Source organism: Pteropus alecto, unplaced genomic scaffold, assembly GCF_000325575.1.
Source record: "Pteropus alecto unplaced genomic scaffold, ASM32557v1 scaffold7, whole genome shotgun sequence".
Lineage (NCBI taxonomy): Eukaryota > Metazoa > Chordata > Mammalia > Chiroptera > Pteropodidae > Pteropus > Pteropus alecto.
The window spans coordinates 21,695,149-21,717,380 of record NW_006494614.1 but is presented as its reverse complement, the minus strand read 5'-3'; the positions used below and the strand labels follow the sequence as shown (position 1 = coordinate 21,717,380).

The 22,232-nt window shown below is 34.8% G+C and overlaps 1 protein-coding gene across 1 annotated transcript in view; it reads left to right on the top strand.

The window, feature by feature from the left end:
- The window catches only part of RIMS1 (regulating synaptic membrane exocytosis 1), a 416,356-nt gene that overhangs the window by 168,505 nt on the left and 225,619 nt on the right, over positions 1-22,232 (top strand). The window contains 1 exon segment of the mRNA XM_025042852.1: positions 19,660-19,873. Coding sequence (XP_024898620.1) covers positions 19,660-19,873 — 214 coding nt within the window.

The following is a 22,232-nucleotide window of genomic DNA, read 5'->3' as shown; positions in this document are numbered from 1 at the left end:
TGTGAAATACTCAGCAGTGTCTCTTTAAACCTTTATTTCTCGGGCTGCATTTGTATTTTTGTCATTAATTCCATTTTGTTTTTGTTTTTGTTTTTTAGCACCTGCAAAATTTAAACTGGATATTTCATCCTTTGTGTCTCAGCTCTTGTCACTCTAAACGTCTCTTGTTGTGCGAATCAGTATTGGCTCTTCATACAAATAAAATGCAAATCATATTCTTGCCAGAGCTAAACACTTATCTCAATGAAATCAGAACAAATACTTGAAGGTTAAAACTGAGATTCATTGCTTAGCAGAATAAAGAGAAGAACACTGAATGCAACATGAATTTTCCACTGAGATGAATTCAAAATATAAGCCAAAAACTGAGTAGAGATAAAAATACTTCTCATGCCAAATGATAGATTTTGATATCTAGAGCTAGATATCAGAATTATTTCTCAGCTATTTTTCTTTCACATGAAATTTAGTATGGAGCATCTAATTGCTTCTCACTTTTGAAAAATGCCATATTAAATTTCACAGGAGAAAGCAAGTTAACTATGGTATCCAGGTCAAATGACTGTTCAAAAGGAATAGCTTCCCTGGTCACCAAATAGAACCCGATATTTAACCCCATGGTGAGTGTGGAGTGGCCGAGGATTTGTTCAGCGCTGCCTTTTACTATGTAGTAATTGACTTCCCTGGCCCACAGTTTCCTCCTGTGTTAATGCTATGTGTCTATGAATATCACTCTTCAAGCAAGTGCTTTGACTTGTAAAACAAACATCAGTATATTATGTTATAAAAAGTATTCTTTATGTGTCCAAGAATTTAAAGTGCCCACACATATTACTGTTATAAATTTGTTTTTTAATACTCTAATAACTTTTTTGACAGAATTGGTTTCCTTTATAATTCTACGTATTTTATGCTTAAAAACATTCACTTGAAAAAGGGGTACATAACACAAAAATGGTTCATAACTTCCAAGTCCTCTACTGATGAAGGAGTCATTCTTGCTCTGACCCACTCTCCCTTGGCTGCTTATGTTGTCCTTTTACTCAAGAAACTGGGCCCTAGCCAGCTATACTAAAAAGATTCATAGAAAAAAGTACCTACAAAGCACCATTCATTCACGTAACAGATGGTATTACATAGCTGATATCCATAGTTATTTTTATTTTGTTGGTATATCGTCTTTTTGAAATCTAGGCAAAAACAACCAAAAAAAAAATGGCGTGTTACAGTCATCATTAAAGTGAACTATTGTGTCTGTTGGCAGGCCAACGTGTTGAAGATGGAAGTAGGGTAATTAAAGTGTACATATATTCTTTCTGCAATTTTGATAGTTACTGGCTGTAAACAATAACATTTTCCAAGGCTGTAAACTGAGCTCTGGACGTAAAGAACATAAGCAGTTGTCCATCACTGAAATCTTAGACATGAAGTCTGATGCTTCATGGAAGCTTTGTGATTGTTGTTGCACCTGTTAGTATTCTCCAAAAGGAAAAGGCCTGTGTGTTGGGGGAAGGGGATCTTGCCAGAGGGTAAAGTCAGCCCATTCAGAAATAATCTTGAGAGGAAACTCACACTACTTTATGACATGTTCTCATGATGGCAAATTTCACTTTTACTTCAATATGGACTCTGCTGAAAAAGAATTTCATTCCAGCATCTCATTCTTAATGAAGTTAAAAAATTATTGTTCTGCTTAACGAAGAGTAGAAGAGTAAAAACAGCGTGTTCACGAGCCCCAAATCTATAATTCTCATCAGTTCTCTAGAAGTCTTTTCTGCCAGTGTCTAAATAGCACAAAGGTCCAAACAAATTAAAAGTCTATATCTATCTAATAACTCTGAATAAGTTTTTGTTTTTAATTAGTAAGGATTATTTTTTATAAAATTCTACACTGAAAGCTATTCTTTTTAGATTGGACTTTATAAAATATTTACTCAAATACTAAAAGGTAAAACATTTCTTTATGAAAAAATAAACAACCAGTGATTTGAAAAATAGAATTCATTTTGCTTATGCTCAGATATTGTGATGTAACTGTAGGTGAATTTTTACAATCACTCATCTAAGTTTCTTGTGAATGTGTGACTTGTTTGTTTGTGTGTAATTATATGTGACCTATTTTTCTTGTAATATTAAGTAATATTATAATTTCTTTTAATATTAAATAATATATTTACTAGCAATTTTTTAAAACATTTAATTATTATTTCTGGGATTAACTCTTATTTTAATCAATATTCATTATTTGAGAAAATTTTAAATTACATTAATCATTGCTGATATTTATTAAGTACTTTAATATGTGCCAGATACTGTGCTAAGCTTTACTTAGCTTATCTCGTTTGGGTCTCACAACAACACTGTGGAGTAGACAGTATTATCGCTCTCATTTTATAGTTGAGAAAATTCAGTATATTAGTCAGCTCCGGCTGCCAGAATGAAATACCACAGACTGGGTGGCTTAAATAACAGGAATTTATCTCTCACAGTTGTGGAGCCCAAGATCAAGGGGCTGGAGATTTGTTTCTCCTGTAAGGGCTCCCTCTCCCTGGCTTGTAGATGGTAGCTTTTCACTGTGTCCTCACCTGGTACAGTGAGAAGCTCTCATCTCTCTTACTCTTCCTATGAGAACAGTAATCCCACGACGAGAACCCCACCCTCATGACCTCATGTAAGCCTAATTACCTCTCAAAAGGCCCCAAGTCCAAATACCATCACATTGTGGGGTAAGGCTTCAACATAGGAATTTGGAGAAGTCACAAACATTTAGCCCCTAACGCTCAAAGCTTAAGGAGATGAATTTGCTTAATGTTATAGAGCTAGTAAGTGGTTAAAGATGGAGGTGGGATCACTTTATAAATTATATAAATGTCTAACCATTGTACTATTTACCTGAACCAAATATAAAATTTTTGAAACTACCATGCTATCAGGAAGTCCAAGCTAGCAACATGGAGAAACTCTGTGAGAAAGGAGGAAGGGGAGAGAGTGGAGGGGAAGGGAAGGGAGAGGAGAGGAGAGGAGAGGAGAGGAGAGAGGAGAGGAGGAAGGAAGGAAGGAAGAAAGAAAGAAAGAAAGAAGGAAGGAGTAAACCCCCCAGACGAGCTAAAATGATAGTTTACACTGATGTGATGGCCTTAAAAAAATCCTTAATTTGACTTTTCTTAACCACCCTCACCACAAGCACACTCTCAGAGAACCGGGTAGCTTGCTACGCTCCTGGACTGCCTTGCTTATAGTCTGTTTGCCATACAATAAACAAAGGGATCCTTTCAATTCTCAGCTTCATCATATCAGCTTGTCACTCAAAATCCTGCAGTGACCTCTTATTCAACTTAGAAAAAAATTGAGAGTCCCCTAAATGGTTCTGAAGGCTTTCTTGACATCATTTGACTATGACCTTGTCTCCAATCCCTCCCCCCTCTCTAGCCTGGCTGCTCCAACCCGAGCTCTTTTCTGCCTTTCTTTTACACTCCCTCCTCTCTCTGCCTGGAATCTTCCTCCCCAGGCAGGCAGCTGCGTTTCTCCACATCCTTATGACTCTGCTCCCCACTCAGTCTCCCCTGACCATCCTGTGTCTATGAACCATGCCCTGCCAGTGACTCTACTTTTTATTGGTCATCATAGCCCATAGTCCTACCTGATAATACTATATTATATGTTCTTTTGTTAGTGTGTTTTAACACCTGCCTCCCTTAGTTGAATGCAAGTTTCCTGTGAACGGTCTTTGTTACGTTTGTGTTTATATCACCAGCACCTGGCATGTAGTAGATGTTCAATCATTATTTGTTGAATTTATGAATTAATGAATGATGACTCTAAGTGGTCAAAGTTTATGACTCCTATAGAAATAAAGAAGTCTGGTCCTCAGAGGTGCTAAGGGCTGTGTGTGAAGTTTCCAAATGTGGAAGTGGCATGTGTGAGTAGGTGAGGACTCAACCATAAGTCTTCTTATTTTATTGGTCTTTCTTTTACGCTCTTCTACCCTCTCCTGCGGGAGCACAGAATAAGGAGCAAACTCTACTGTTCTGAAAGGGAAAAGTGGTGAGAGAGAAATGAGATTTACTGAGAGTCAGATTTGTGTCAGATATTGCACTAGGTAATTTTCTCTACAAGCCTAAGAGGAAATGATAATTCTCCTCAATATACAGATGAGGAGAATAAAACACAGGCAGATTAAATCTCTTGTTCATGATCACTCAGCATGTTACTGGCAGAGCCTTTGTTCAAACCTGGCTTTTATCTGGCGAGATACCCAGGACATACTGACCTTGGATAAAACACTTATTTGGGACTTCATTAACTCCAAAGTGAAAGGAAGAGGATGGCTTCACCTTAGATAATAGTAAAGTTTTCTAGAATTTATGAAACACCTTGCCTCCTGCCCTTATGCTTCTATTTACTGTGAGCATATTCAAAGCTAAAACAAAACCCAGAAACCTTTGAGTTTTGGAAAGGATCTTTCAAAAACTATCACTCATGTATCTTTAAACCAAGAGTATTTATACATGAAGCCTGCAATCTGACCATGTGGTGGAGCTGAAATGAAGTGTTTAAAGTAGCCTTTAAAATGTCTTTTTACACAGATTCTATAGAAAGGTGAGCAGCAGGATGTGTGCAGAGACAAATTAGCAGTGCTCCTATCCAGGCTGTTCAAATTATTTTTAGGCAGGAGACATACTGTACACACCAGGTCTTAGATGTGAGTAATTAATATGAAATGTTACCTCTCTCTTTGCCTGTGGTCACACTGAGACTTCTTTTTCTTTCTCTTTCTTCCCAGTCTCATTCCTTAGTATCTCATGTATCATCTCTCTAGCTGATTGTCTTTTTACTGTGAAAGTCTTTCTTGTTATGTTGGCAAGGATGCCTGTCCTTACAAAACTGGTAGTGGCTGCAGCTGCCATGCCCAGAGCTCATTATGCAGAGGCCACTGTCACTTCCTTGTTGCCACCATCTGAGAACTTGTCTTCCCTTATATGATGGGCCAAACACATTTGTTTAGATTCTCTAGTGCCTGTATAAGGAGTAGAGACTGGTTTCTCTAAAGGGCCTTTTGTTTGTCTACTACTTATTTACTGAGGACCTTTATCAATTAGAAGCCTTCTCTTAGACTCAGGGGAATCAAAACAAAAAACTAAAGCAATGCAAAACAAACAGAAACCAAGCTCATAAAAGGAATTGTTCGAAAAAGCATTTCCTTCTCATAGAACAAATTTCCTATTCCTTCCTTCTATATTTATAGCATTGCTCTGAAATAATCTGGATTACCTAGCAAGGTTTAATACATAGACACACACGCACACATGCACACACACACACACACACACACACTACACACTAAAACATTTAATGTATTTGAAGACATTAACTTTATCAGAACACCAGAGTTTAGCTTTCTATAAATACCTAAGGGAAGATGGTTTCTATAACAAAAACAAACAAAAATTATATTTTAAAAAGTGTTAAAAGTTAGAGCTGTTTTCGTTTCCTCACAGAACCTGCATTCTAAAAACCATTTAATATAACCTCTACTTTCATTCGTGCCGTGCATACAAAAGTCATGATCACGGGGGCTTGGAATAGAGCAAGAAGAAATGAAAACAGGCTGAGAGAACACTATTAGTATATGATTCCCATACACGAGATTACTGCATATTCACATTGCTTATAATAGGACATATAAAATAAATCAAATTTTATTTTAATTTTAAAAGGGCTTAATGTATCGATTCAAGTCTACCTTGATGCATCAATCAATAATTGCCAGATTTCAGAAGTTGGGTATGTGCTAGGTGGGTACCTCATCCCTGATGTCAACAGGGATGAGCTAAATCTGAGTATATTTAACCATAAGATAATATAGCATTGTAATTCTGTATCTCCTTCTGATTATGTGGTGATTCCTTCAGGGACAATTTTCTTTGGTGTCACTCAGCCTGAGAAAGCTGAACATTCTTCATTTGGTGTGATTTGGCAATAATCATCTTCGATGGTGAGAAAAGATGTACAGCATGGAATAGAAAATGCAACCTGTGAATCAGTTTTAAAAAATAAGAATTATGCTATGTTTGTGAAAATAAAAATTTGCCTACCTACACAGGCTCTGGGAAGATTTGAAGCGAAATAAAAAGAAAGAGACATCTGAGCGCTTCTCACCACCTCCACCATCCGAGCTCTGGTCCAAACTTTTCTCATCTCTTACCTGGATTTTTGCAAGGCCTCCCGACTGATATCTCCACTTCAATCCCTGCCCTCTCCTATTACAAACATGGGAACCACAGGGATCCTGTGCAAATATAAGTCCAGTGATCTGATCCCTCTATTCAGACTTTTCCAGTGGCTTCCCATTCACCCAGAGTAAAAGCCAAATTAGCCTGAACTCTGAGACTTACATAAGTTGTCACCCCACCTTCATCCCTCCTCTGTTTTTGCTAGGTCCTCTCCAGCTACACAATCTGGCTTTTCCTTAAACTGAATGGCTCCCATCTCAGGCCTTCACCCTTGCTGTTCCCTCTGCTACATCTGCTGTTCATGACTTGCTCCCTCACCTCCTTCAGGTCCTTACTCAGATTTTACCATCTCAGTCAAGCCCTCCCTGACTTTCTCATTTATACTTTAAAAGGCAGGGAAATCAGTAGTAACAACAACATTATTTAGCATTCAGAGTCCTCCAATGATGGTAAAATATTAATTTTGTTCTGCATAGCTACAATATTTTCAACTATGCTACTAGGTTTAACCCTAAAAGGAGCAAAGGGCAATAAAACTTAAAAAGAAAGGAGCGGAGTAGATTCTTCTTTAGGACTGACAAGGTATCTTTCCTGGGCCACTCCATTGAATAGCTTTCACTTCAATTAAACTCCAATATTTATTGATCACCTAGTCTATAGGGCTTGATGCAGTGCTATTGAACTGAGTAAGAGAGGATGGGACCCAGGTTTTAAGGTTAAGATAATCTATCAGAGGAGATTAATTAAATATTCAAGAGAAATAACAACAACAGAAAAAAGAGTATAAAGTAGTGTGTTACTCATAAGGGAACTACAGCAAAGTTTTCTCTTTTTGACCATTTGGTACCAATTGATCAGGTTGTTGTGCTACAATTACATCATACTTAATTTGATGAGATCATTACAGTGACAAAAAGTGCTAGATTTTCTGTCCAGGGTTATGTTATGGTATCATCTATTGAATTAAATGTAGTTCAAATTAGAGTGCCTCCATATTGTTCAAAGTTGTTTTTTTTTTAATAGATAATGCAGTATTATGAAATGTAAAATGGACTATTTCTAGCTTCATGTGCACTGTGATTAGTGAAAGTTGATTATGACACATTTTTAATATCTAAATATAGCATGATGGTAAGTTTTAAAAATAGACTTGATTATTCCCAGACAGTAGCTGGTGAAGGTAAAAGAGGTAATCTGGAGTTGATTAAATAGTGATAAGGGTTCTGATCACATGTGAGAGATGTAGAGTACATATACATTTGTATAAATGAAAAATTCTTCTGATAATCTCTTGAAATTTAGCTTCTACATTTGCAAAACCATTTGAATTATCTGCCTTATGATCTCCCTTTCATGGGTGTAAAAGAACTTAAGTTATTTACAACACCTGTTATATTATTTAGATGATAGTTCAGTCTTAAATGCATATTAACGATGTATTTTAATTAAAGGATGAAAACAGATGTTACCATTAGCAAATATAATGGGAAGAAAATTACATCTTGTCACTTGTCTTGAAATGTACTCCAGAATGGCTTAGAAATACTGTACCTAATGACGGCTGACTAATTCAGTATACTATGAAAGTAAAATCCAGAAAGCTTGTATTTCTCTGCTTTTAAAAAGTGAAAAAGAGGAAGCCTTTTTGGAATAAATTTCTTATATTCAATTAAAAATAGGGTATTTGCTGGTGCTGCTTTTAAAAATGTGAACTCAGCCTAAACACTTTATTTCATACTTCTAGATCCTACTTACATATTTCAATCTATTATATAATGTTAGATGTCACAGAACACAGACACCTTATCTGATTGTGTTCACTACTTTCTCTGTACATTATAAAAATAGCTAATATTTTATAGAGTACTTACTAATTGTCTAATACCTCCTTAAGTGCTTTACATATATTAGCTATTTTAATTCTCAAATCAACAACCCCATAAGAGGTAGAGCATTATCACCTCCATTTTACAGATGAAGAATAGGGTTCTTAAAATGTTAAATAACTTTCCAGGACACAAAGTTAGTAAAAGGAAGAGGCCAGGAAACATTTGAACGCAGGAAATTAGGCCCTAGAACCCCTGGGCTCTACTATCGTCTCAAGTACTGGTGCACATGTGGGTTGAATCCAAAACTAAAGAAATATGGTGCAGTCACTTCCTGAGGACAAGAAGCAGCTAAGATATTACCCAAGTACATCCAAAGTAAGATTGACATATCTTCATTACCCCCTCTCTAGAGATAAATAGGTGATATGGAACCTATTTAGGTGATAAGATAGAAATGTTGCAGGAGGCCTAATAGAGAAACTGTTACCTTGAAGGGTAAACACTAAGCTTGACCAACAGAAGAACTTGTCCATGGAGACAGACTCATTAGGTGTCTGAAAGTTAGGGGACATTGAACATCTCATTTACTCCCTATGGCTCTGTGATTTCTGGGAAACAAAGAAGTTCACAGAGCTTTCTGAGACGGTTAACATTCTAAAGAAATCATTCTGATCGAATATTACAAATGTAAGGTAATGATTCTTCGTTCAAGTTACAGTGAAAGCCACCTTAGTCACCACATCCCAGATAATATTTTTTCATTCAAAAGAATAAGCAGTAAATTTTGGTTAACTCACTAAAAGAAAGATACATTCAATGTGCATAAATTTATCAGACATTAAAAGTGGAAGGGAAAACAACTTTTTGACATGTCAGAAGTTTCCTATACATCTTTCATTTATCCACTGTTTCAGGGCATTGGCAATACTTATGATTTGGGGAATTAACATTTTTCAGTTTAAAATAACTTAATAATCCCCTTTTTTAAAATTCAGATTTTAGAATCTGCTTTCCTTTTTCTGTTTGTGTGAATTAACAACCACTGTAAAAAAAAATGCTGACAAATTTTCAGACAAAATTATATATGTCACCTTAGAGTCGTTGTATCCTAGACTTTCACAAAACAAACTATACTGGTGGGCTCACCTTTCTTTCTGACTTTCATTTTATAAGATGACCTTTTGCCCCTTTATAACAGTGTATTGATAGCTGATCTAAGTCACTCATACTGATACCTATATGCCAGGAAATCCTGCCAATTATAGCTCCTTCCCAAAGTTATCAACTAAGTGTACTCAGAGACTTAAAAGCAAAGTACTTTCTTCCCTCATGTATTATCTATGTATAGGTATAATAAGAATAATAGCTCACATTTATTGAGCTCTTACCATGTGCTAGACACTGTGCTAAGCACTTTACATTGATTACCTCAGTTAACTCTCCCAACAATCCTAAGAAGCTGCTGCTATCACTAGTTCGTAAATGAGGAAACTGAGAAATAGAAAGATTAAATAATTTCTTTGTGGCCTTGAAGCTAAGAAATAGAACTAAATTTGATCCTGAGTAGGCCAGCCTCAGACTTGTGCCTAATCTATTATATTTAATCCCTTCGTAGAGTGAAGTTGGTTTATTATTTTTTTTCTCTTTCTGTAGTAATAAAATATAACTAGTCTGGTGAAAAGAGTCATGAATACAGCAAAGTGGGGTTTAGGGTGTGTTGTGCATTCCAGAAGATGCGGGTATGAACTGGTTACTGAGCCCTGGCTTGATCATATGTGCAGACACTTCTAAATTGCCAACACATGGAGTTTGCCCTTTCTGTATTAGGTAAATTGGAAGGATCAAATGGCACATTTTGGAAAAGTTTGGATGCAATATAATTAGAACTATTTAATATTAATGAATTACATATTTATCATATAGATGATGCCCACGTTACCTGTTAGATTATTAAAAATTAACTTCTCTCCTTTCTAAAATTTCCTTCCTAGTTAATAAACCACTTTATTGTTCCTCTTCCTTTCACTTGATTTTATTCTCGTGCTGTGAATGAGATAACCTGTATGTCAAAGTATTAAAATGACTCCCTCTCAGGCCAGATTTTCAGTTTTAGACATCTGATATGTCTCAAATATTAGAAAGCAGTGATATTGCTCCATAATCTAGAGACGATATTTCTAGGACCTAAGACACAGCTTCTACACAAGCCTCCAACATTAGGAGCACAGAGAAGGTGTTTCTTGGGAGATGAAGTGGAGCAAAATATTAAATGTATGCTTATGGGCCTCTGTGTTCTGAGATGTCTTCATTTAGTGCTTACTCAAGAGTGGCCTCCTATGGTAAATTGAAAACAGAATTAAAAATAAATGCTTGACTGAAGTAACAAGCTTTAAAACACTAATAGCTAATCATCAGTTATGCTCTTATTTTTCCTAAGTGTCATCTCTCAGTGCTTTCAGAACACTGTGGGATGCTGATTGGATGAACTACATTTTTAACAGTGCTAAATAGAGGATGAAAAAAGAAAGAAAGAAAAATATACAACAAAACCCCTAATATGTAATCTTTTAAAGGACATTTAGAATAAGGGTCCTCCACAAAAGAGCAGAAATTACAGCACTTTATAAATTTCTCTTGTGTTCTTTTCCAGCCACCTCTGAAAACACATTTTTTTTCTAATAAGTTATACCCCCTGTTGATTGTACTAATTTTCTTTAACACATTAGATGTTTTAAAGAAAAATAGTTTAAGTAACTATGAAAGCATTAAATGTAAAAATAAAAATCTTTAGTGCCATCTACTGGACATTTGCTACAAGTAAAAAGTATACTTTTAAAAATCTATAGTTTTAGAAACAGTGAAATAATTTCTTTAACTGTAGTAAATTTTTAAAAATTACTCAATAATATCTGTGATAAATGTCTATATTACAGGAATGTTGAGAATATGTATGCATTCTTTATATAATACATATCATAACTTTTTCGAGGATAAACTTTTTTTTTAATATACTTTATTTTTTGGAGCAGTTTTAGCTTCACAGCAAAATTGTGAGGAAGATACTGAGATTTCCCATTTACCCCTTACTCCCACAAATACATAAATTTCCCATTATCAACACCTCCCACCAGAGTGGTACATTCGTTAGAGTTGGTTAACCTACACTGACACATCATTATCGCCCAAAGTTGATAGTTTATTTTAGGGTTCACTCTTAGTGTTGTGCATTCTGTGGGTTTGGATAAATGTATGACATGTATCCACCATTATAATATCATAAAGATTAGTTTCACTGTCCTAAAAATCCCCAGTGCTCATTGTAGTCATTCCTTCCTCCCTCCTAAATCTTACTATGGTCATTTTAAAACCTAAAAATAGTAATATTTACATGTCTATGATTCATAAAATTTTAAATTTTAAACAGTGGTGGATATCAGATTAAAATATAAAACATCACATTTAAAATTTTTTTCAACATGTTTTCTTACAGGCAGTACCAAAATTTTTTTATTTATGATTAAAATTTAGTTTTATGATGGTTGTTTTTTATCAAGGGCAGTGAAAGATGTATGAAACAATGCCTTTATTTTCAAATTTAACCTTACTGCAGGGCTCTCCTCAGAGAGAGAGACTATATGACTGTGGAGTTCTAGATTCAGATATTGCTTACCTCAGGTCTAGTAGAATTAAGGAATTAAGAAATTTGACATAAATCAGAGGGTTATAGCAAAAGTGGAAAACTGACTCTCACAACATCTGTTCCAGACTCCTTCTAGGAATATTTATAGAATAAATATAAATATATATAAATATATAAATGTATATATATATAAAATATATAAATATATAAATATGTTTATATATATATAAAACAAATCTAAAACCTAAATTTCATGGACTCTTATGCAGGTCGAATCCCTCTTGTCATTTAAGTACCAGCAGTCAGGTGTACCTCCATGAGACTTGAAACTGAGTTAAATAGAGGGTCACAGCAGCACACTGGTGTTTCCATTTTTCTCGTCTCTCTGGCAAGCTTCATGTGTCTCTGGTCATGGTTCCTAGATAAGAACACCTCAGTTGAGGTGGTAGAATACTAGTACCAACTGTTTGGACTGTGGCTGATTGATGAACTTTGAGAAGCTGGTTTTGTGCTTTTTTGTTTCCCGTTTTTTTTTTTTAGGGGAGCGTGACATCACTCCTGGAGATAGAGCCAAGAGTCTGCTCCTAGCCCCATTCCAACAATTTTGTAGCACCGAATTCTGTTACTTGATCTTTTTTGCTTAAAATACTGTGATATTTATTATTTTCAACTCAATTCTGATATAAGGGACCATTATTTCCAATTATCGTTAAAACAATTAGTCAGCACTGAAATGTAGTGGAATTGATTGTTCCTCTCTGTTACAGAGGAGAATTGAAGAGACAACAAAAAGGGGACAACTGTGTTTTGTGCCATGTTTTTATTATCTCAAGGAAAAGTCCAAGTTCAGAATGATCTAGGAAGCTGTTTTTGACCAGCTAAGCCAAAGAAATCTGCCTGATCATTTCACCCAGAATTATTACCCTCTACTGAACGACTTTCATTCTTTGTCGCTTGGTATACATTGCCATCCATTACTAACTTACGTTTACATACAGCTTACTTCCTAAGTAGACTGTACATTCCTTGGAGTCAAGAACTCTGCTTTAGAGTTGAAATTAATGCAAAATTTTCGACAGCAGAATGTAATGTCAAAGTTTTTAAAAGTAAGCCTCCAATCTATCAGGCTAGCAAAACGTTTGTTTCAGTTATTGCCAGGGTTCTCTCCTGGATGTTGTTCAGGTCTTTTGGAAGCTCTTAATCAACACAGCATCCTCAGAAGAACTCTCCTGGCTTTAATCTCCATGTCATGAACTTCCTGGGCCCTTGCTGGTGCTCTGTTCTATGGGTTCTCTGCTGGGGCCGGGAAGAGAAACTCTGGCCGTGTTTATTGTTTTCAGTACCTATGCTTTCTCAACGTTGTATACACAGTCCAGAGAAATTCTCCATTTGAAGTTGTCCTGTACAAACTACTCGGGTCTCTGCCCCACTCTTTATCTCAGGGGAAGCCCTCACTTTCCTTCAGGACCTGCCACTTAAGCTTTTGAAACTTCAAAGCCCTAGCCCCCATCCCCTCCTCCTGCAGTAAAATCTAGCTTAGACTTTGCAGAGGTAGCCGAAAGAAGAGTGGAATTGTCTTCTTTTAGCTTCTGAACACTTTGGGGACGGAGGAAGGAGAAACACAAAGCAGAAATAGGTGAGGTGGTGCTATGCCAAATACAAGATTTCACTGAGTTCCACTATTTCCAGTCACTTAGCATCTTTCTGTGTGCTTTATTTTATAGCAAGTGATCAACAAATACTTATTAATTTGTAAACATGTCATTAACCATTTCCTGTTTAAATTATTGATTTTGCATTTATAGGATGATATTTAGTTTTGTGGACATTTAAAGAATGTTGCTTAACTTTTTAGGCATTCATTTTAATCTCCTTCAGTTGTGCCATTTTTCACCCAAACAACTTGTTTACAACTGGAATCTTGGAGTTTCTTGAATTGAGTGCACAGATATTAAAATTATGCAATGATTATTGAATAGCGAAACAATGGAAAACATCCAGGGAGAAAAATGAGATTTCTACATCAATGATTTTCTTTTGATAGCATTGCATATTTTATAACACTCTCCATTTTCTATGTAGATAATTTAAATCTGCAATTTGTGATCATAGATTTTTTTCAACCTAGCTAATCAATAATAATATATTGTTAATTCTAAAATTGAAATGTACAAATAAATTTCACAAAAAGACATTACATTTGCAGTCCTGCATTTACTGTAATACCATATAATAAAATATGTATTTCCATTTATTATTCATAATAGAACACTGTCACATATTTGATATGGATTAAAGCATTAAAACATCAGATACAAAATATAAAAATGCTGTTTATGGTTTCACTACTAGTATCCTGATTCCAAGGGCATATTATATTGTGAGGACAGCATCTGACAGTATAAGATATCAGAGTAATGTAAGGGGAATACAGATTGAAAAAGGGCATTAAGGATGGATTTTAAGAGACAGTTTAGTAGAGCATTGCAGAAGGTTACAGAGTAGGTAGATTTTGAGGAAGTAGGGGTAATGAATGTGGTCTTTTCCTCCCTCCCTGCCTTCCTTCTTTTTTTCTTTCCTTTTATAATGTCTGTAGCTAAAAATACAGAGCACACTGGGAAATGAGTTGGAGAGGCTGACAGGGACTTGGGTTGGACTTTTCTTTCAGTGCAGAGTAAGGGAGTCCCATCTGTAACTAGAGGAAGAAGCACATGAAGAAAGATATGTGAAGATGTAAGAGAGATTTAGATCAGGAAACAGTGTAATCTTTCTTCTCTATTCTACTCCCCTTTGGGATGTCCAAACCAGTAGTATAAACGTGGCCTATTGCCAAAACCAAGAAAGAATTTTGAATACACATGAGAGGAGGGTATAGATGGGTGCAAGCCACCTGGAACTATCATAAGGTGGACCCGGTAGAGTTTGGAGTGATGCCTTTGTAGATGGCCTCATGAACTATGCGGTAAAACACTTGGTGAAAAGCTGTCTCAGCCCACTTAGGTACATACCCCCAGGAGAAGAACACTGTCCCCTGGTGGCTCTCATCCTTGGGAACTACCCTGTGGCCTGGATTTTTCTCCTACTTTTGGTGAGACTGAAAGAGTGCTCTCCTCTAAAGATGTTTCATGGAGAGAATGAGAATCTAGAGACCTCAGCCCTACACCTCAATCTGTAAGCTTCATCATACCCACTCTCTGTGACCTATTGAAGAAGGAACTATTTCTGCTTGCTCACCTATCATGGCCAAGGATACCCCGTAGTATGAGCTGCACCAGCATTTAGGAAAACAACACTGACTTCACAAATCATTAAAATAAAATTTTGAGTCTTTCAGGAGGACACAGTACCTTGAAGCCAATTTGAGAAAAGAGAACTTGGGAATAAGTACTATAAAGGAATTGAAAATTAATGGAAGTTATTTCAGGCAACCTCAGAGATATTGCAGTTTCCATTCCAGATCACCATAATAAAGTGAATATTGCAATAAAGCGAGCCCCACAACTTTTTTAGTTTCCTGGTACATATAAAAGTTATGTTTACACTATACCATAGTCTATTAAATGTGCAACAGCATTATGTCTAAAAAAACAATAAACATACCTTAATTTAAAAGTACTCTATTGATAAAAAAAAAAAAATGCTAACTGTCATTTGAGTCCTTCAGTCAGAATTGATTTTTTGCTGATGGAGGGTCTTGCCTCTACTTTGATGGCTGCTGACGATAGGGCGGTGGATGTTGAGGGCTGGGTGGCTGTGTCAGTTTCTTAAAATAAGACAATGAAGTTTGCCACATTGATTGACTCTTCCTTTCACAACAATTTCTGTGAAGCATGTGGTGCTATTTGATAGCATTTTATCCACAGTAGAACTTCTCTTAAAGTTGGAGCCCATCCTCTCAGACCTTGCCACTGTTTTAACAACTAAGTTTATGTAGTATTCTAAATCCCTTATTGTCATTTTAACAGTCTTCACAGCATCTTCACCAAGAGTAGATTCCATCTCAAGAAACCATTTTCTTTGCTCATCTATAATAAGCAACTCCTCATCCATTAAACTATTATCATGAGATTATAGCAATTCAGTCACCTGTCAGACTCCACTTCTAATTCTAGTTCTCTTGCTATTTTTACCACATTTGCAGTTACTTCCTTCACAGAGATTTTGAACCCCTCAAAATCATCCAGGAGGGTTAGAATCACCTTCTACCATACTCCTGTTGACCTCTTCCATGAATCATGAATATTTTTAGTGGCATCTAGACTTGTGAATCCTTACCAGAGGGTTTTCAATTTACTTTGCCCAGATCCATCAGAGGAATCACTATCTGTGGCAGCTTTAGCCTTACAAAATGTATTTCTTCAATAATAAAACTTGAAAAGTGAAATTACTCTATGATCCATGGTCTTCAGAATGGATGTTGTATTAGCAGGCATGAAAACAACATCAATCTCATTGTATCTCTCCATCAGAGCTCTTGGGTGACCAGTTGCATTGTCACTAAGCATTGCTATTTTGAAAGGAATCTTTTTTTCTGAGCAGTAGGTATCAACAGTGGGCTTAAAATATTCAGTAAACCTTGTTGGAAACAGATATTCTGTCATCAGGCTTTTTTTTACATTTATAGACCATAGGCATAGTAGATTTAGCATAATTCTTAAAGGGCCTAGAATTTTCAGAATGGTAAATGAGCACTGGCTTCCATTTAAAAGTCACCAGCTGTGTTAGACCGTAATGAGAAAGTCAACCTGTCCTTTGAAGCTTTGAAGCTAAGCATTGACTTCTCTCTAGCTAGAAAAGTCCTAGATGGCACCTTTTTTCAATATAAGGCTGTTTCATCTATACTAGAAATCTATTTTTTAGTGTAGCCATCTTTATTAATTATTAGAGCTAAATCTTCTGGATAACTTGCTGCAGCTTCCACATCGGCACTTGCTGCTTCACCTTGTACTTCTGTTATGGAGATGGCTTCTTTCCTTAAACCTCATGAACCAACCTCTGCTAACTTCAAACATTTCTTCTGAAGCTTCCTCACTTCTCTCAGACTTCATAGAATTGGACAGAATTAGGGCCTTGCTCTGGATTAGGCTTTGCTTTAAGAGAATATTGTAGCTGGTTTGATCTTATGTCCAAACCACTGAAACTTTCTCTATATCAGCAATAATGCTGTTTTGCTTTCTTATAGTTCATGTGCTCACTGAAGTAGCACATTTAATTTCCTTCATGAACTTTTTTTTGCATTCACAACTTGGCAGTCTGGCAAAACAAGCTCTCCTTTCATCCTGTTTTGGTTTTCAGCATGCCTTCCTTACGAAGCTTAATCATTTCTAGCTTTTGATTTAAAATGAGAGATATGTGACTGTTCTTTTATTTGAACACTTAGATACTATGGTAGGGTTATTATTGGCCGAATTTCAATATTGTTGTGCCTCAGGGAATAGGGAGGCCTGAAGAAAGGGAGAGAGGTGGGGATATGGCCAATCAGTGGAGGAGTTAGAACACACTCAACATTTATCAATTAAGTATACTGTTTTATAATGGCGCAGTTCTTGGCACTCCAAAACAATGACAGTGGCAGCATTAAAGATCACTGATCACAGATTATCAGAAGAAATATAATAATGATGAAAAAGTTTTGAAATATTGCAAGAATTGCCAAAATATGACAAAGAGTGAGCGAATGCTGTTGGAAGAATGCCACTGATAGACTTGCTCCATGCAATATTGCCAGAAACCTTCAATTTGTAAAAAACACAATATCTGCAAAACACAGTAAAGCAAGGTATGCCTGTATTGAGCAGCAGTCACAGTGCTGCTCTATAGAAGTTTCAAGGCATGAGTTCATCTATATAGCTTTTGCTTTTTTGTGGTCAGCTTTTCTTCATGTACCATCAGTTAGCTATGATCAAAAATTGATATTGCCTGGTAGTTAATGCTTTCCTGAGTCCAGAAACACTTTTATTTCCAAGGTGAATCCATATTTATTGTCATGCTTTATATGAGCTTGATGTAAAGTTTGAAGTACGTGAATTTAGAATGATATATTCAGGTAGGAAGTAAAAGCAAAGCCCAAGACAAAAAGTAGTTTCCTCATCAATAAAATGAGAATAATAATATTACCTATTTCATACAATTATTATGTGGTTAAACATGCATATCTTCTTAAAATTAATTAGGTGATGTAATTGGTCAGTTCTACATATGTTAATACTGTTAAATATTGATTTTAATTTTTATAGCACTCATTTGTTTTTCAATGATATTTGTTGAGATAGTACTATTTTTTCCTCTTTTTAATATGAAATATTTCATATTACATATTTTACATATGTAACGCATATGTAAAATATAAAGAAGATGAATAAAACATTCATCATGCACCCACCATTCAGCTTAAGAAATAGGTTAAAATAGTATTTAAACTGCAAGAAATTTAATATATCAAGTAACTTCAATAAATTAATCAATTAAATCAATTAATTTATTTACTCAAATAATCAATTAATAAATTAAATCTTACATTTGTTAAATAAAATATCACTATATCCTATGAACTGAAATTAACTGGGCTTTAAATTGGAAAGGATTTCAGATTCCAAACTACTTTACGTGCTAGTATACGTATGTATAATTATGTTAATCAAATAGGAGAAAAGTATCAATTGCCAAAACAGGAAAGAGATTTCAGAATTTGAAAAGTAATCATTAAAGTTCTGCTTAAAAGTTGTTGATATTAAAAGGAAGATAAGAGATCCCAGTATTTGGACTTATTTGATTCTATTCCCAGGGAATACCAGTTCCCAACAGTTATCTTAGATATGGAGCATCCAGCTAACTGCCTGAATTAACAATAGCATGTGTGTACTCTGTCCTAGGCAATACTCACATCCAGCAAACTAGTTCAAATACACAGATACATTTGCTTAGCCACTTCCCGGGAGTTTCCCTCCTGGTGTAATAGCCAATGACTGTTGGCTAGGCTTAGGACTACTGTCAGTTCTCATTTACAAAACGAAGGCATCTTTTCACTGGGCATTCACTGCATGTCTTAATGTTCCATACAGAATAGCAAAAGGTTTCTATTTGCAGCAATTTAAGATTGAGGGGATTTGGACTAGAGGAGGGGAGGAGATTTGAGTCATAATCAATGTGAATATTCTTATGGGAAATGGTTTATCTCAATGACTTTGGTTGTCCCACCACTAGTAGTTATCAATAAAAAAATAGTAGCAGCCCTCATACATACAACTTGGTAAAGATAAAGCAAAAGTGAGGTATATAAAAATCTGAATATTTGCAAGGTGTGGTTTAGAACTTTTAATGTAATTTGGAAGAACTAGCGAACTCAAATATAATGTGTAAGGGAACATTCTGTATATTGTATGAAATATTTGATGCAAAAATATATTGTATCTAGGAATGGAGGTCAAAGGAAGATGCTTATAGAAGACAGATTTCCCAGCAATGAAGTCTACTTACATGCTTAAATAGTGGGTCATAGAATTAATTTACTAAGACAAACTTTTGAGAAATAGTCATCAATATTAAACTTAGAATAAGCTAGAAAATATCAGAATACATCCTTTATAGTTAGGCTAAGTATTTTGTATAACTTTTGCTTCACTTATACATACAAATGAGCGTAATGTTTTGAGTCCCAGTTGAAATATTTGGAAAGCCACCTGTCTAAAATAAGCAGAACTGTGCAGTAGATACTGGATTTTCACTACTGGGAACAAACAGTGATTATATAGACTCCCCTTATATATGGTTCAGTGCTAGTAAGCAAAACTGAGACTAATAGAGTACATGCTAATACATTTTTTACCTTTGGATGTAAGATTCGTGGGGGAAGTTGATTTGTATGTTTTGCCTTAGTTCGAATAGCTATACTTCTGTTAGGAAAAAAATCTTGTCTTCCATCATTTACTTAGTTTGTTACCATTTTCTCTTTTGCCAGGAGATTGCATCAACAGTTTGAAAGCTATAAGGAACAAGTGAGGAAAATAGGGGAAGAAGCGCGGCGTTACCAGGGCGAGCACAAAGATGATGCTCCGACTTGTGGAATCTGTCATAAGACGAAGTTTGCCGATGGCTGTGGCCATCTCTGCTCCTACTGCCGTACCAAATTCTGTGCCCGCTGTGGAGGCCGCGTGTCTCTGCGATCGAACAACGTGAGTATTCCCTGAGCTTGAGAGAAATTCTGAATGTGGGTATAAACCTGTATGCTTCCCAAGCAGAAACAATATAAATGGATTAGAAAGCAGACATGTACATAAATGTACACATTAATATGCCCTTGCCCCGTTTTGTATTTTTGTTTTTCTTAACATTCATAATAGTGAAGTAGTGATAAAAAGAATTCATAAAAAAATACTTTCTATATGTGTGTATCTTAATAAATGATTCCCATTCAAAACCAACAGATTACTTGTAGGAGTAAATTTATTTTTGGAGGAATGTAGTAAATGTAGATTTAGAAACATGAGTTGTAAAACTCAAAAATTATGGCCAATTCTTGTGAAAAACAAAACAAAATCTAGTTTCTGTGACATCTGTTTCAGATTGAATGAAGGTAAAATGCAAGGTAAACTGTGTGGCATTAAATTTAACCCAAGATAATAATAATATATAAAACAATGATTAGCCTCTATGAGAGTAATTTCATATTTATGATCATGTTAAATAAATATAGTGCTGTTTGTCTCATAGAAATTATTCAGATATTTAAACAGTATGTTAAAAGACTTTTATTTTTATGTAGGGTTTTTTGCACTTATTTTCTTCTCTATGATGTGTAGTCTTACTTGATGCAGTTTCCTTAGTTGACTTAAATAAGGGCTACTCTTTCATTATACCAGTGCTTTAAATCAATTTTTTGAGGCAGTAAGATACTAATATAAAGGACTCAATATTATAATTTATGAAACACTAGATTGATTTTAATAAATATTTAGTTTAGAACACATTTTAATGTTGTACTTTACTATATTCCCAGTGTTAGTACAATAGAATTATTTATAGGGATGTCTGGGTAAGTTTTCTTTGATATAGGTCTGCATTGTAATAGAAAATATTTTTATTTTAAAGTCAGATTATCATATATCTAAAGAATTTCATTTGTATAGGAATTTCTATATTATCTAATCAAGTATAGAATTTAACTTGATACAAAATTCTATTTAAAAATAACCAGAATGCATTAAGCATTCTTGATGTCTTCCTAATTTGGAAAATCACAATTAAAATTAAAGTGAACCTCCCAATCAACGTTGTATTCGTTGGTAATGTATTTGTGTTGTAAGCAGGGTATTCTAAAAATCTCTTCCAGTGGAATTAAGACATTCAGTAAAATAGATATATTTTTATACTTTAAGGTGAGCCTACTATTATCTTTATGGTCTTGGGAAGATAATTAACTTCTGTGAACTACAGCTTTCAACCTATGAAACTGGATTGTAATAATTACTCTGTGTGGTTGTTATGAGAATTCCATTAAAATAATTAAAATTAGGTCTTTACAATATGTATATTTGTTTTTTTCTTTAGATTTTATTCTTATGGGCATATAAGTTTTCTTTTCTCTTTCTAAAAGTTATTTGTTTTAATTAATCCTCATGTGCTACTTTAAAGCCTTTCTATAACCACTTTGGGTTAAGATAGCGCCTGGCACATGAAAAGTATACAAGACCTATTTGTTAATTTTCCCTTCTTTAGTATTCTTAAATATACTGCTTTGGAAAGAATTCTCACAGATGAGACCTGGGAATTATATTCAAAATATTTAACAACCTGTGGTAAGGTTACTGTCCAGTCTGAAAGAGCGATGGCAGTGAACATTAGGGTACAAATTGGCTAAGTGTTAATGCTAGCTGAATGCCCATAGCAGTTGAATGTGTTTAACTTTCCATTATAAATCAGAGGCAAGCTAATATAAATATAGTCAACTGTTGATATATTAAAATTATTAGGGTCAAACTCCTTTAAAAAGGAGAGGTGATTAAAGGAAATTGAGCTAGCAGGTAATGCTTTGGAGCTATCACCCTAGCCTAATGTAGTTCATCTACCTTTAGTCAACCTATCCAATCTCGGAAAAAATATTCAAAAGAACAAAATAAAAGAAAATACAACTTAGAATATTTAATCTTGAATGTCAGACAAAAAATTATGTAAAGTTGTTTTTTCCTATGACATTGTAAATAGTGAATTGTATATTACAAAAAAAAAATATATCACTTGTTGTTAAACTATTTCTATAACTTTTTGTTAAATTATTTCCTCTCATTTTTAATTATTACAAACTTTTCATTATTAGATTTTTCTAATTTGTATCTATATTTAAACAAATTTGATAAAATTATTCTTACAAATTATATATACATTTTAATATATTTTAATAATAGACTAAATATGGCAGTGAATTAAGCTTTCATTCTGAAGAATGGCTTAAGTGTAGATTTAATAATCCAAATTCTAAAAAGTTTAGAAATTATAGTGCCCAGCTTTTGTATCTAACATATAGAGGATCTACAT